At 39.9% G+C, this 14,468-nt stretch overlaps 1 protein-coding gene across 1 annotated transcript in view; it reads left to right on the top strand.

The window, feature by feature from the left end:
- ALDH7A1 (aldehyde dehydrogenase 7 family member A1) overlaps window positions 1-10,390 on the top strand; it is a 40,579-nt gene extending 30,189 nt beyond the window's left edge. Inside the window, exons 12-18 of the mRNA XM_040241742.1 lie at window positions 781-865; window positions 1,815-1,921; window positions 4,243-4,359; window positions 5,560-5,657; window positions 5,891-5,964; window positions 7,215-7,290; window positions 8,836-10,390. Coding sequence (XP_040097676.1) covers window positions 781-865; window positions 1,815-1,921; window positions 4,243-4,359; window positions 5,560-5,657; window positions 5,891-5,964; window positions 7,215-7,290; window positions 8,836-8,890 — 612 coding nt within the window. The 3' untranslated portion in view covers window positions 8,891-10,390. The remainder of the gene's footprint in view (window positions 1-780; window positions 866-1,814; window positions 1,922-4,242; window positions 4,360-5,559; window positions 5,658-5,890; window positions 5,965-7,214; window positions 7,291-8,835) is intronic.
- Window positions 10,391-14,468: the final 4,078 nt, after the last annotated feature.

Here is a 14,468-nt window from a genome sequence, read left to right as displayed (position 1 = left end):
GAGATGGCTGGAGGGCATCATGGACTCGATGGACGTGAGTCTGAGTGAACTCCGGGAGTTGGTGATGGACAGGGAGGCCTGGCGTGCTGCGATTCATGGGGTCACAAAGAGTTGGACACGACTGAGCGACTGAACTGAAGTGAACTGAATTACATGGCAAACTATGACATGATATAAATGTCAAGCGTTTTTTTATTTGGTTAACTTTTGTTTTTCCTTTGTGTCCTGGAGCAAATATGCATAGCTATGCTTTCTATTAAGTGTCAAATATTAAAGGGTACTATTTGGGTCATAACCCCAATTCGTTTCTATAGGGACAGTAGTAGTCTTTAGAAAAATCCACTCCAGTATTACACACCTCTGTATGATTTATCATTGGCTCTCTGTATTCAAAATCTTCTGTTTCAACCAACTGTGAACCATGTAGTCCTGTAGCATTTATTCTAGAAAAATATTTTTATACAGGGGGACTTGAGCAGTTCAAACCCATGTAGTTCCAGGGTCACCTGTATAAATAAGTACTATTAAGAAAAATTGGAATAATTCTCTGGCAGTCTAGTGGTTAGGACTCTGAGATTTCACTGCTGAGGGCATGGGTTCAATCCCTGGCCAGGGAATTAAGATCCCACAGCTTCACAATGCAGCCAAAAAAAAAAAAAGGCTGCAGAAAAAAAGAAAATTGTACATTGTTAGCAATTTTGTGCATTTATTTGTTCTATTTATATGTACTATTAATAGTGCATTTATCTTTCCTAATCCCTTGAATGTTTCTTCATTTAGTTCTTACATGAAAGCATCCATGATGAAGTTGTCAATAGACTTAAAAAGGCCTATGCACAGATTCGTGTTGGGAACCCTTGGGACTGTGAGTATCTGGTTGATTTCAAAGATTTTCTTTTTAACTGCTGATGTTATAAGAGTTTCTGATTTTCTACATATATATATTTTTCTATATATATATTTTTTCCCTTTCCGAGAGGCCCAAGGGACTCTGAAGCAGGTTATTATTGGGCAGATGGGGTGATAAGTCTGCTCCAAGTTAGGATCTGAGTGTTTCATGTGAGCTGGGGGCGGGTGAGCTTGGGAAATGATCTTGAGGTGGGGTGAGTTTGAGGAGCTGCTCCTTCTCCATTTCCCTCTTTGGAGTTACCACCATCTTCCCTCAAGCAAGGTGGTGAGAGGCACCTACCTGACTTTTCTGCTTCCATTTCTGCCTTCCAGTATAACCAAAGCAGTTTTAAAAATGTAACCATATAATTCACTCTCTTGCTTGACACACTCATTGCTTTTGGACTAAAACTTCCATGCCTTTGGAGCCCTATTTTAGCAAGTTTATAGTCTTGCGTGGTCTTACCTCGTCGCCCCCCCGCCCCCGACCCCCTGTGCACCCTTAACTTGTTCACAACTGCTGGGCCTATGAAGTTCTTAGAGAATCATCACCCTGTAATGAAGAAGCAGAGCCTATATTTTGACTGCAGTGCTCTGATGAATTGATAGCTCTTTGCCTAGATTTGACCCTCCATGTTTCTCTATAGAAAGCTTATGAGGACTCAGTCACACCTGCTTTTTTGCAAATCTTCTGTGGCTGCTTTTGCACTGCATTGGTGTAGTTGAATAGTCATGGCAGAGACCACGTGTCACACAAAGCATTAAAAAGTTACTGTCTGGCTCTCTGCAGAGAAAGGTTGCTGAAACCTCCTGCTCTAAACCGAAGTGATATATGAAGGGATTGGTCTGTTCATTGAGATAGTTGTTAGAATAATAAAATGATGTCTTTTAGGGTGAAATGAAGAGCATTCTTTTTTTCTCTCCAGCTAACGTTCTCTATGGGCCACTCCACACCAAACAGGCAGTAAGCATGTTTCTTGGAGCAGTGGAAGAAGCAAAGAAGGAAGGTGGCACCGTTGTCTATGGTGGCAAGGTAATGACCACTTGAGATCAGGACTTTCTTTTCCTTTTGCACACAAGTAGGCTCTGGGTAAATTGATGAAGTGTCCCTGACTGCCCGCTTTCTTTTCTGCATTCCTTTTGTGACAGGGGAGTAAGTACATATTTGAAAGAATGACAGTATAACACTCATGGAACATTTCTGAAAAGACACAACTCGGAGCCAAGGTTATCTTTGAATTGAGTGCCTGGCAATTTGCATGGAAGGAAGATGAAGACCTCTTTTTCATGGTACAGGGGAGGACTGTATTCAGTACAGTTTAAATCAGCATTTAGTCCTGATTTTTAAGTCATTTAAGGCAGGGAATCAAAAAAATACACACTACAAGCATTTTAATTTGACACATATTACTGTTGTCAATGGAAAATTAATTAGTTGGTTCAAGAAAGAAATGGAAAGTTTTATTTGAGCCAAGTTAAGGATTATAACCCAGGAACAGTATCTTGGAACGTTTCGAGAACCATTCTGCCTGTTAGAAGTCAAGGCAGTTATAAAAGTATTTTAGACTGTATATTAAATGACAGTTTACACAGTCTAGAGAAATGTCATCGTAGCTCCTTACAAGATAATGAAGGAGTGTTATATTTAAGGAATTGTCTTATTGGTGCTAGGAGAATGTTTGCTCTTTATGGTTAAGCAGGTATTTCTGCTTATGGGGAGGTTTGGTTGATGCATAATACAGATACACAGTGCACAGGAGAGGGGAGAGAGGAAACCATAGGGCAGAGAAAGCTTTTGATGGTTAAATTTTTCTTGTCTTGCTGTAAAATATGAATTTCCTTTCACACTCTTATTTGTTGGATTCTTGAGATGTAGATCCAAGGCATTTTCTTCATGTACGATAGAAATTTGTCTTCATCCTTGAATAAGCTATAAGTATCATTTATTATCTACAATGTAGTTTCAGTTCTTTAAAAATCACGGTGAACTGAGTCTCTTGCAAAGCTCTGTGAGAGCAGAATCCTTCTCAACATTGACACACCTATATTTCACCTGATAGAGATGTATAGGCATATTTGTATTTTTGTTACTTATTTACCTTGAGGTTTTTTTTTTTTAAGCATATGACTTTATAGAAGTAACTTTTTCCCCTCCTTGGGTAATATTTACTTGTTACACAATGCAATAAAGGATTACAGTTACAAATATAGCTGCTGCATACAGAACTGGGAGTAAATATAGATGACTCTTGGTAAACATACAGCTCAGAAGGTGAGAGCAGAATTGTATAGGCACACTGGAGAACTGACCACTGGCCAAGCAGCTCGCTGCCAGCATCAGAATATTTTATAGGCGTTAATGTGGAGATGAACTAGTAATTTGGTTATGTGGAGCTTAGTTAGGAGCGTGTCTACAGTATGCCCTTTTGGAGCTTTAGGTTTCTGTGTTACTGTGTGTTCATTTGCTAGGGCTGCCATAACAAAGCATCACAGACTGGGTGGCTTAAGCAACATGTTTATTGTCTCACAGTTCTGGAGGCTGAGTCCAAAATCGAGGTGCTGGCAAGTTTGGTTCTTCCTGATGAGGCTTCTGGCTTGCAGGTGGCCGCCTTCTCTCAGTGTCTTCACATGGTCTCCCTGGAGAGAGGAGGTCCTTGGTGTCTCTTCTTATGAGCAATTAGTTCTATCTGATAAGGGCCTCACCCACATGACCTTGTTTAACTTTGCCTCCTTGAAGGTCCTGTCTTCAAATTTAGTCATAGTGGAGAAGGTGAGGTTTAAGGCTTCAGTGTAAGAATTGGGGAAGCGGTGGGGGGTGGGGTACATTGTAACAGGATGGATATAGATTACCTCTTTAAAAATTATGTGGAGTTAAAAATAGCCACCTGTAGCCGCATTTTTTCACTGTAACTTGGTCATGATGCATATCCCTGCTCTCTGTCCTTGACCCTTTTTTCTTTTTGTTTTCTGACCAGCTAAATTAGAACCAATAGGTGGCAGAGAAATTTTTATTCATGATGGGAAGTTATTTTGGAGAAATAATTCACTTATAAATGATTTTTTTTTTTTCCCAAAAGTATAGGCATGGGACTTCCTGGCAGTCCAGTGGTTAAGACTTCACATTCCAATGCAGGGGGTGTGGGTTCGCTTCCTGGTTGGGGAGCTGATATCCCACGTGCCCCGCCCAAAAAACCAAAACATAGAACAGAAGCAACAATGTGACAGATTCAGTAAAGACTTTAAAAATGGTCCATATGAAAAAAAAACACCTTAAAGTATAGGCAAAGATGGTATCTGCTGAACCGAAGAACCAAAAACAAATGTTCTTGGTTTTATTTCCGTTCTCTGCTGCAGGTTATGGATCGCCCTGGAAATTACGTAGAACCGACAATCGTGACAGGTCTTGAGCATGACGCATCCATTGTACACACAGAGACTTTTGCCCCGATTCTTTATGTCTTTAGATTCAAGGTAAAATGTGGATTCCTTCTCTCTTTTCTCTAGTTTAATGTTGAAACAAATGAGAAGACCAGGAGAAAATAAAGGCATATTAAGTTTCACTCAGCCTTTTGGGGAGGTTTTATAAAATGACTCTGATTAGTAGAGATTTGAAAGTTAAGGACAAAATACGATGATCCGAACACTTTAAACAATAAAACATGTTAAGCTAGATGCCAGGGGAATTGAGACAAGCCAAGGGCCATTGTTGAAATTAATGGAGAATGTGGCCCACATTGTATCACCTGATTCTGAGCTGTGTATGCTATGCAATCGTGCACAAAAGGGGCCAGGTAGTTTGATAGTCTGAGTGTTCAATATCAATGGACAAGATGAGAAGATATAAACATACAGTTACAACCTGTATCAGAGGACAGGCTGCCAGAGGTTTCAGCAGACATAGGTATCTAGAGGGTCTCCTTCCTCACGTGCAACAGGCCCTACTCTGCCAGCAGAAGCTTAGAGATTGAATCAAGGCTTGGCTACTATGATTAACAGTTAAAGGGTAATGAGACATACCTTGTTGCAATTATGTGATTGCATGAATTAAAATCTTGCTTTAAATTGTCTATTATTGTTCCACATAATGTGACTATAAATTATAGTTTCATGTTTTGTCGTGAGTCTACATGTTTGAGTTCCTGAGCATATAATTTAGCCCCTCGTGCCTAGTCTGTGAATTTGGGATAACATTGAGCCTATGTCATTGGCTGAGAATTAAATATATAAATGTATGTTCAATGCCCAGGTCAGTGTGTTTATGTTGCATGTACTAAGAGCTTAGTAAATAATAGATCTTATATGTAGTGGCATGAACAGGAGAATGTACTTGTGTGTGTGTATGTGTGTTTTATATTTTTTTGGCTGTGCTGGGTCTTCATATGGAAACTCTTAGTCGCAGCATATGGGATCTAGTTCCCTGCTGAGGGATGGAACCCAGATCCTCAGTGTTGGGAACACTGAGTCTTAGCCACTGGACAGCCAAGCAAGTCCCCTTATATGTTTTTCTCAAAGTTCATTTGAGGGGAGGATCCCACAAAGCACTGTATTAGGAAGATGTTGACTCCTTAGTTCCCCTACGATTACCCTGGTAAATTTTATGGAGTGAGTTTACCATTAGTGATTGGCCCTGACACTGTATCATCTAACAGCTTCCAATGTCTGTCCTTTTAGAATGAAGATGAGGTCTTTGCATGGAACAATGAAGTCAAACAGGGACTTTCCAGTAGCATCTTTACCAAGGATATGGGCAGAATCTTTCGCTGGCTTGGGTATAACTTTGTGTGTTTTGAAAATGTGTGTAAGTCTGATTTGTGTGGTGAATGGACTTCACAAAAATGAAAATGACCCCATCATAGGTGAAAATCTGTTTTTCAGCACTGAGAATCTTAGAGGTTTTGTTCGGCTTATTTATTTACTCATTTGTGTGTGTGTGTGTGTGTGTGTGTGTGTTTTAACTTCCCTATATTTTGCTTTCACTGTGCCTCCTTTTTTATATACGCAGACCAAAAGGATCAGATTGTGGCATTGTGAACGTCAACATTCCAACGAGTGGGGCTGAGATTGGAGGTGCATTTGGTATGTGGAGAATCGTTTTTCTTTTACCGTGTTGGACAACGTGTGTGAAACATTGTCTGCCAGGAAAGCATAGAGACTTGGTACCCAAAGCTTTTATTGGGAGTTGGTCACACAGGCATGCAAGGCCTAACGTGCCCCCATATTTCCTGCAAAAGGAAAACCAGTATTAAACATAAACTACATTGTTTGCCTGGTGAGACCGTATGGGGGACTGGTTAGCCTGTAAGTTTCTAGATGCTAGTGGCCTTGTAAACAGATCTGCTGTGTATTTTCTGCACAGATTGTAACTTTTCTCAGACTTTGAAGTTGTAACTTACTTGTCTTCTGGTTTCCATTACTGTAGCTGAAAAGCCCAATCCACTTTGATTTCTGATCTTTCCCCTCATTTCAAAAGTTTGGGGTCTGTTATTTATGTCTGATGTTCTGAAATTCTTCAGTAATATGCCTCAGTGGAGATCTTGGTAAAATTCTTGTTGCACAGTCAGTGGGCTAGCAATTGGCCTTTTAGCATTGGAACTCACAGGTTTTAGTTGTGGAAAGTTTTTGATAGTTTTATTTTGTTTTGGTGGTGTTTGAGTTTTTTTCCCTTTGATTTTTTTTTTCTGTTTTAATTTCTAGAACTCCTATTATTTGAATGTTATCTCTTGAAGAATTATCTAATTTTTTTTTCCCTTTATCTATCTCATTAGTCTTTTTGAGAGATTTCTTCAAACTTTTCTTCTAATCCTTCTCTCAAGTTTTTTCTCATCTGCTCTTACCTAAAAACAATATTAAGTGTATTTTGATAGCATACTTTTAAATGTAACCTTTTCTTGTTTTGTGGAATCATAATCTTTTTATAATCTTTAAAAATATTAATATAACATTTAAACATTTTATTATAACATCAGTTTATGTATATTTTAGAAAATTATATACAGATAAGCATAAATGGGAAAATAAATTATATTTCTCTTGTCAAGAGGTTTCTACTCTTAACACCGTGGTCGAGTGGTAAGGTTTTTTTTAAGGTTGCCTTCTGCTGCTTGATATTTCTATTTTTTTAAATTCCTTTATTTTCCACAGTAGTTCCCTGGTTTGTGTTCGTTTTGGTCTCTGTCTTTTATTTACTTGTTTGGAAAGGAGCTACTCTGGCCACAGGTAAGGTAACTGGTCAGGTAGCTCTGGTCCGCTGGTGTCTTCATTTCCATGATACTGAGTAGGAGCCCACACAGAGGTGCTGCTCACGAGCTATTTGTGCTCTTCTCTAGGAGGAGAGAAGCACACTGGCGGTGGCAGGGAGTCGGGCAGTGATGCCTGGAAGCAGTACATGAGAAGATCTACTTGGTAAGAGAAGGCTTTGGGGAAGCAGTTTGGCCTTACAGCCTCTGGAACACGCTTCTACACATTTCTGCTTTCTGCTCTGTGTTCATGTAATTTCTCTTGATTTTGTGTTTCTAACATTCCACAGCTCTCCCCTCCCAGGTCATCCACTTGGTACTGTTATTTTCCTAACTGTCTTCAGCTAGTGCCCAGCACCTGACTGAAACCAGTGGTTTCTGTCTAGGGATAGCACCATGGCAAGACACTTGGGGTCAGCCAGCAGGATAAAGTGGAAGAGGCTCTCCTTTGAGTTTTTTCCTTGGGTGCAGTTAACCTACCCCTGCAGTCTACCAGGGTAGAAGAACATGGAGGTGGGCGGGCTGCTTGCAGGCCTGGCTAGTGAGTGGCGGGGCGGGGGTGGGGTGGGGGGATCCTGCTCTCTGGGAATACCGAGCATGAACCTTGAAAGTAGAACAGCGCAAGGGTAGCCGGTGAGGAAACCTGTGGCTGGGAGATTTTGATTAGGACTTTTTACTTGTTTTCTATTTTTCCTTCCCTTTAAATAGAAATTGCTCCATCCAAGTGCAATAAGATGGTATGTGAGGTGAGGCCCCTGTGGTGTTAGGTGTTAAAGGAGTACAGGTGAGGAACCAGGACACGGTCTTGGTCTCATTTACTCTTTCTCACTGGCTCTAGAACCTCAGAAGGAGCAGGTTAGGGGGTTCTCCAGAAACTTCATATAGGTCAGGAATTTTTTTCCCCCCTCCAGCTTTACTGAGGTATGTAACTGACAAGATCACGATATATTTAAAATGTATAACACGATGATTTACATAGGCATACACTGTGAAAGGATTCCCACAGTCAAGTCGGCACATACTTAGCCTCACGTGATTGTGTGTGTGTGTGTGTGCACATGCATGCGTGCTTAAGATCTACTCTTAGCAAAGTTTTGAATGTATGTCAGGAGTTTCTGAGGTGCTTTGGCTATGGCTTGTTTAGTCTCAGACATACGCTTGCTCTTTGCCTGATTCCCTTTTGTTGAAGACAGTCCTGTTCCTTTTATTTGTCTTGTGTACTTGGGATCTAGGGGACCAAACATGTATTAATAGCTGCGGCCTTTTTGGAACCCATTTAATGGGGACACTGTGTCAGGAGTAAAGCCAGATGGCTAAGAGGAAACCTTTTATTTTCCAAATTATTATAGTTCCTTATTTTATCTCTATCAAATGTGAATCCCTGTGTTTTTCCTACTAATTCACTGCACGTTATTGAGAGACATAAAGATGAAGTTATAGTCTCCATATTCTTTACACCCTGAAAACCACGACTAACAGATACGCTGTGTGTCTTTTCAGACTTTTGTGTTTCTCTTTTTTTTTCTTTTATAAAACTGGATCTATACTAACTTTTTTGTATACTAATTTTTTTCACTATCTTATAACTTGAACATTTGGCCTTGTTAACATACACAGATCGGCTACATTTTTTTCATGACATAAATATATTTCCTCTTATTACATGTGTACTATTCTTCATTTAATTTTGTTCATTTTTTACTCCTCTTAGTACCATCAACTACAGTAAGGACCTTCCTCTGGCCCAAGGAATCAAGTTTCAGTAAAAAGTGCTTTAAATTGACATTTCAAGTCTTTTACGCATTGTTACAACTATTTCTTCTGAAGAAGACAAAGAAAATGAGTATTTGCCTTGAATAAATGTATCATTTTGAATATGACAGTGGCTAATCCCTTATGCTTCTGAGTGCTAAATCAAGAGACTCATTTTTAAAAAAATAAAAGTTTTCATGACATCATCTCAAGTAATAAAAAGTAGAGTAGGTGAATTTTTATGTTACTAGTAGTTACTGATTTTTTAAATTTAGGATTATTTTTATAATTTAGAAAAAATAATAGTACATGTCATGGTGGGAATTTGGCAAAAATCAGAACATAATAGAGAAGAAAATAGAAGTCTTGTCAGTAGATGCAGGAACATCTAAGCAAATAAAGAAATCAGTGGCGAGCTTGATTCACGTCACCCTCACACCCTGGAAAGGGTGTGATTGAAGAGTGTCCCTTGTTTATGGAGGACCATAGCACAGTTACGCTTGTGGATCGACTTGGTGTTTAAGATGACTGAAGGCGTTCATCTCCATCACAGCTTCTCTCGCTCAGGATCACCTGTGTCACCACAGAAGAAATTTGAGACAGATGGAGATTTTGCTCCTGGCCCACCTAGAACCTGCACCTGTGGATGACGGGACTTCTATGCAAAGCATCTCTGGATTTCTTAGGCAACCTCAGGCCATCCTTTTTAGCTGTTAGGCTCCTGTAATTGCCTTTAGGTTTGTTCCTAGAGAATATCAAGTGTGTAGCAGCTTGTGTTTGCAGTGACCTCGGCATAGTTCACTTTCTCCTTGCTGAGCATCTCCCTCCTCTTGAGAATCTGCCCAGGAGTCCCTGGAGTGGTTCAGCCAAGGGCCCTGCCAAGCGCACACTGGCTCCTGAGTTCCATCCTCCTGGCAGCCTTCGCTCCCCTGATGGTAGCAGCTACCCACCACCTTGACTCCTGCCAGACTGGACTGGGCAGAAGCCTTGGAAGAAGATGATGTTTGTACAGGATCTGATGTGTCAGGATGTATTGGAGAGATTTAGACAATGGGCAAAGAGTTTGGGGTTACGTTATGACAGAGAAGCAAGCAAATGAAAAGACCAACCAATTTTAAATTTGTCAGAGAAGGGATGGTATTCATAGCATGTTCCATGGCCCAGCGTGACTAGTGTTCACAAGCTGTGGTCAGCCTTGAATATTAAGCCAAACATGGTGATAAACCTTTTGTTGGCAGAAGTTCAGGGTATGAGAGCAGGTTAGGAAGGCAGGCAGTTTATGTTCTGTGGTAGACAATCAATAATGTCTAAACTTACAAAACAGGAAATACCAACATAGGCTTATAAAGATAGGGAAGAAATTCTGAAAAAAATCTTTGCTTCAGGTTGGCGGGGAGAGCCATGGAGAAGGAGGCATTACTGTTTTCTATAACAGGTCTTGTAGAGCTGTTTGTGTCTTTAAATCAAGAGGATGTATAACTTTGATTAAAAATTAAAGCCAATGAAAAAGAAAATGATCTTGGAGAATCAGGTGCTTGAAATCCTCCACTTCTTGATCCCGTTTCCACCACCCCCACTCCCTAGCACATACACGCACACTGTCTGTTTCCCATTATTGAACTGGGAACTCCTTTTAAACATCTCATGAAATGATTGTGCCGAAAGCCAAGTTTTCTTCCATGTTGTGAAGTTCATAACAGACTAAATCACCTTGTATTGATATATACATTTTAATACAAGCTGATGCTTAAGAGAATTACTCTCTTTGGGCATTTATTTTTTAAAAAAAAAAACCTTGCCATGGTTTTTCTTTGTAAGTTACAGTGCTAGGTCTTGTAGCCCTGTCTGTAGAATATAATCTGAAGAATATAAAACACTATTTTAAAACATTTTTAGGAACCATGTAGTAACTGGCTGTTTTCATTTTGTGAAATTATATGAGATTAATAGTGATTGAAATATTTTTTTATACCCAGTTTTTTCCCAAGCATTTTATTTTTTAACAAGTATTCTGAAACACAAGCTGTGTTGGTGTTTTAATTTAAAAATTTTTACATTCACAATTTCTCTCCAATCAGGTATTTAAGGAGGTTCTCTGTCTTCCCATGTGTCTCCTAAAGCCATGCCATACTAGCCAATTTGAAATAGTCTCCAATACACTGGTGGGAGGGGTACCAGCAGCTCTCATCTTAGGTTATAAATGTCAAGTTAAAGTGATTCCAGAAGTTTTATTTGAAACTAATTCAGTTTTCTATATCTTTCTAGCAACAAGGACATTTTTTGCTGCGACATTTATTAAAAAACTTTGCCTTTAAATGGCCCTCTTTGTTTTATTACTGGTTTAATAAAAGTTACTCATATTAGCCATAGAAATTAAAATGTACATGTGTATGCATTATTTCTGGCCATGTGATTTAAGGTGCTGGGAGTCCTAGTCCTGTGCTGCTGGATGCTGGTTACACTGAATCGCCTTGTGACTGTCTGGCCCTCCCTGAGTGTTGTAGCCATACTGCGAGTTCCGGCCTCCACAGTGGACCTGAGCAGCTGTGGTTAGCATTTCCACTCTACAGGACAGTTCAAATTATAAAGATTTTAAAAAAATATTACAAAGTAACATAGTGCCTGTCAATGGTAAGAGTTCAGTAAATGTTTATTAGGGTGTGTTCTGTATTTTGCACTTGAAAAAAAAATTTTTTTAATGTGTTTTCCTGAAAAATCTAGAAGCATTGGTTTTTGAAAAGTTCTTTGAAATGTTTACTGGAATCAAATTTATAAGTAGGAAAGAACCAATTTATAATACTCATTTAAAAAACCTAGGTATACGGTATCTGTTGAATTCAAATATTTATCATTCTTAGCAAAGTTTATTCCTATATAATTTACGATTTTAGTTGTCAGTTGGATTTTTCTTCTTTGCTTATGTGTAAATTTTTGCAGAGGCAGTTTTCTTCCCTGGGTAGGTTAGGTGTGAAAATAGGAGGACAGATTCAGTAACTCCTCAGCGTTTGCCATTTGTTGGTCTTTTCACTGGCAGTTCTAGGGTTTTCTGTTAGAGAATTCTGGCCAGGAATCAAGTATTATCAGATAGCCTTCACGGTGTTGCCCTGCAGGTGGCGCTGTTGATCAGAGCAAGCGCCTCAGTTTGGCAGGGGTGTGATTCGTTCCGACTTTTAAGTATCCAGGAAGTCACCATGGAAAAGGTTTTGCGTTAAACTCAATGTGCTAAACTTCAGGCTGGGCTTTTCTGAGCTGCTTTTCATTCCAGCACCATTGATTACCCGCCTTCCCTACCTCCATCTGATAACTGCGCAAATCACCTTTGCTGCAATTGATTATTGTGCTTAGGTAAAATGAGGCCCGAAGTGTCAGAGGAAAAATTTAATGGCTATAATCACAGAACAGTGTCTTTACATTAAAAAAAAAAGTATTTTTCTTCCTTCCCCTGCTCCCCTAGTAAGCATATGTGTGAGTTTACTCCATTTTTAACAACTCCAGGGGACATTGTGTTTAACTTAAACTGTGATCCAGGCACTTTTCAAAGCACTTAAATATAAACCCATTTAATTCTCCACAGTTCTACAGATTAGGTATTATGATCCTCATTTTTACTGATGAGGTACAGAGAGGGGGTAAGCAACATTCCCCAAGTCTCACTGCTGATAAATGATGGAACTAAAATTTGCACCCAAGCATTTTGGCCCCAGAGTTAGTGTCTGGTTGACAGGAGTTGCAGCCCCTGAAAGTGGAGCTCTAGCAATACCTCCTTCCCTGCCTGTTTCTCGATCGCTAGCTAATCTGTCTTTTTTCTTTTGTAATGTTCTTTATTTTTTACATAATCATGAACTTGAAGAAAAATGGAAGTAACTTTCCCCCCTCTAAACTGTGAGAGTGTGTTGTTGACCTGATTCCACATCAACTCCAAGCACTGCAGCGTTTATTTCCCACAAACTACATTTTACTATGTAGCCATATATGATTGATACGTTACTAACACTGATTCCATTCACCCTTTCATTTGAGCCAGTAGAGTCTTTTATAGCAAAGGGAGTCATGTCATATATACTTAGTTTCCTTTAGTCTCTTCTTGACTGTTACGGCCTGGATACTTTGGGAACTGCAGACCACTTACTTTGCAGGGTGACCTTCAACTTGGTGTTTCCTCATGATTAGGTTCAGGTTGTGCACCTTTAGCAGTTACACTTGCAGAAGTGATGCCATGTTCCCCTATTGTGTCCCATGCGGTGGTGCGTGATTGCGTTTTATTACTCGTATTACCATTGATAACCTTGACCAGAGTGGTGTCTACCAGCTTTTTTTCATTGTGAACTATTTCTCCTTTGTAAATTAATGTCTTCTGTGGGGAGGGACTTTGAAACTACCTGTGTGTTCAGTTCGTCCTCAAACTTTCTTTTATCCATTTAGTTGTCTCATCTATTTTCCTCTTTTATACAGTGAGTTATAATCCATTTGTTTTATTACTTCTTTGGATGCTCACAATGTACCTTGATGTTCCTGATTTGGCCAGCAGAGTTCCCCTTGAGCTGACGTCTGTGTTTTTTGAATGTGTCCTTGTTCTTTAGGCACTTGCTGGCTTTTTGAATCAAGATGTCCCAGGTCGTTCTTGTAATTAATCTACCCCAGTTCTGGTATCAGCCATTTCTCCCAGGAGCTCTGATTCCTTTTAGTCAAGAACCATATTTAGGGGAATTCCCTGGTGGTCCAGTGGTTAGGACTCTGTGTTTCTACTGCAACAGGCATAGGTTTGAACCCTGGTTAAGGAACTAGGATCTTATATGCCAGGAAGCACAGCCAAAAAAATAGAAAGGAATCATATTTGGAAGCCAAGATCTGGTGTAGGTATGACTAGTGACATGAAGATATCACTGCTGCTAGGTCCTTACAGAGGATAGAGCTGGGAAATAATGTACAACCGACTGTTGAATGAATTTGAACTGCACTGGTCCACAGAGACATTCCTTCACAGACAAAGGTCTGTATAGTCTACATGAGCTATGTTTTCTTCAGTAGTCATGTATGGATGTGAGATTTGGACCATAAAGCTGAATGTCGAAGAATTGATGCTTTTGAACTGTGGTATTGAAGACTTCTGAGAGTCCCTTGGACTGCAAGGAGATCAAACCAGTCAATCCTGAGGGAAATCAACCCTGAATATTCATTGAAAGTACTGAGGCTGAAGCTGAAACTCCAATACTTTGGCTACTTGATGTGACTCATTAGAAAAGACCCTGATGCTGGGAAAGACTGAAGGCAGGGGGAGAAGGAGATAACAGGATGAAATGGTTGGATGGCATCACTGACTTGGTGGACATGAGTTGGGGCAAGCTCCAGGAGTTGGTGATGGACAGGGAAGTCTGGCGTGCTGCAGTCCACGCAGTCGTGAAAGAGTTGGACACAGCTGAGCAACTGAACTGAACTGGTCCACTTAACGCTCAGATGTTTTTCAACAGAATTACAGTATTACACAGTCATATGTTGGTTGAATCTGCAGGATCAGAACCTCGTATACAGAAGGCCAACTTTAAATTATATGTGTATTTTTGACTGCAGAGGGTTAGGGCCCTAATGCATTGT

The sequence above is a fragment of the Oryx dammah genome, unplaced genomic scaffold, assembly GCF_014754425.2.
Source record: "Oryx dammah isolate SB20612 unplaced genomic scaffold, SCBI_Odam_1.1 HiC_scaffold_5, whole genome shotgun sequence".
In the NCBI taxonomy this organism is placed as follows: domain Eukaryota; kingdom Metazoa; phylum Chordata; class Mammalia; order Artiodactyla; family Bovidae; genus Oryx; species Oryx dammah.
Note: the sequence above shows the minus strand (reverse complement) of the source record. Positions and strands in the feature narration are given on the sequence as shown.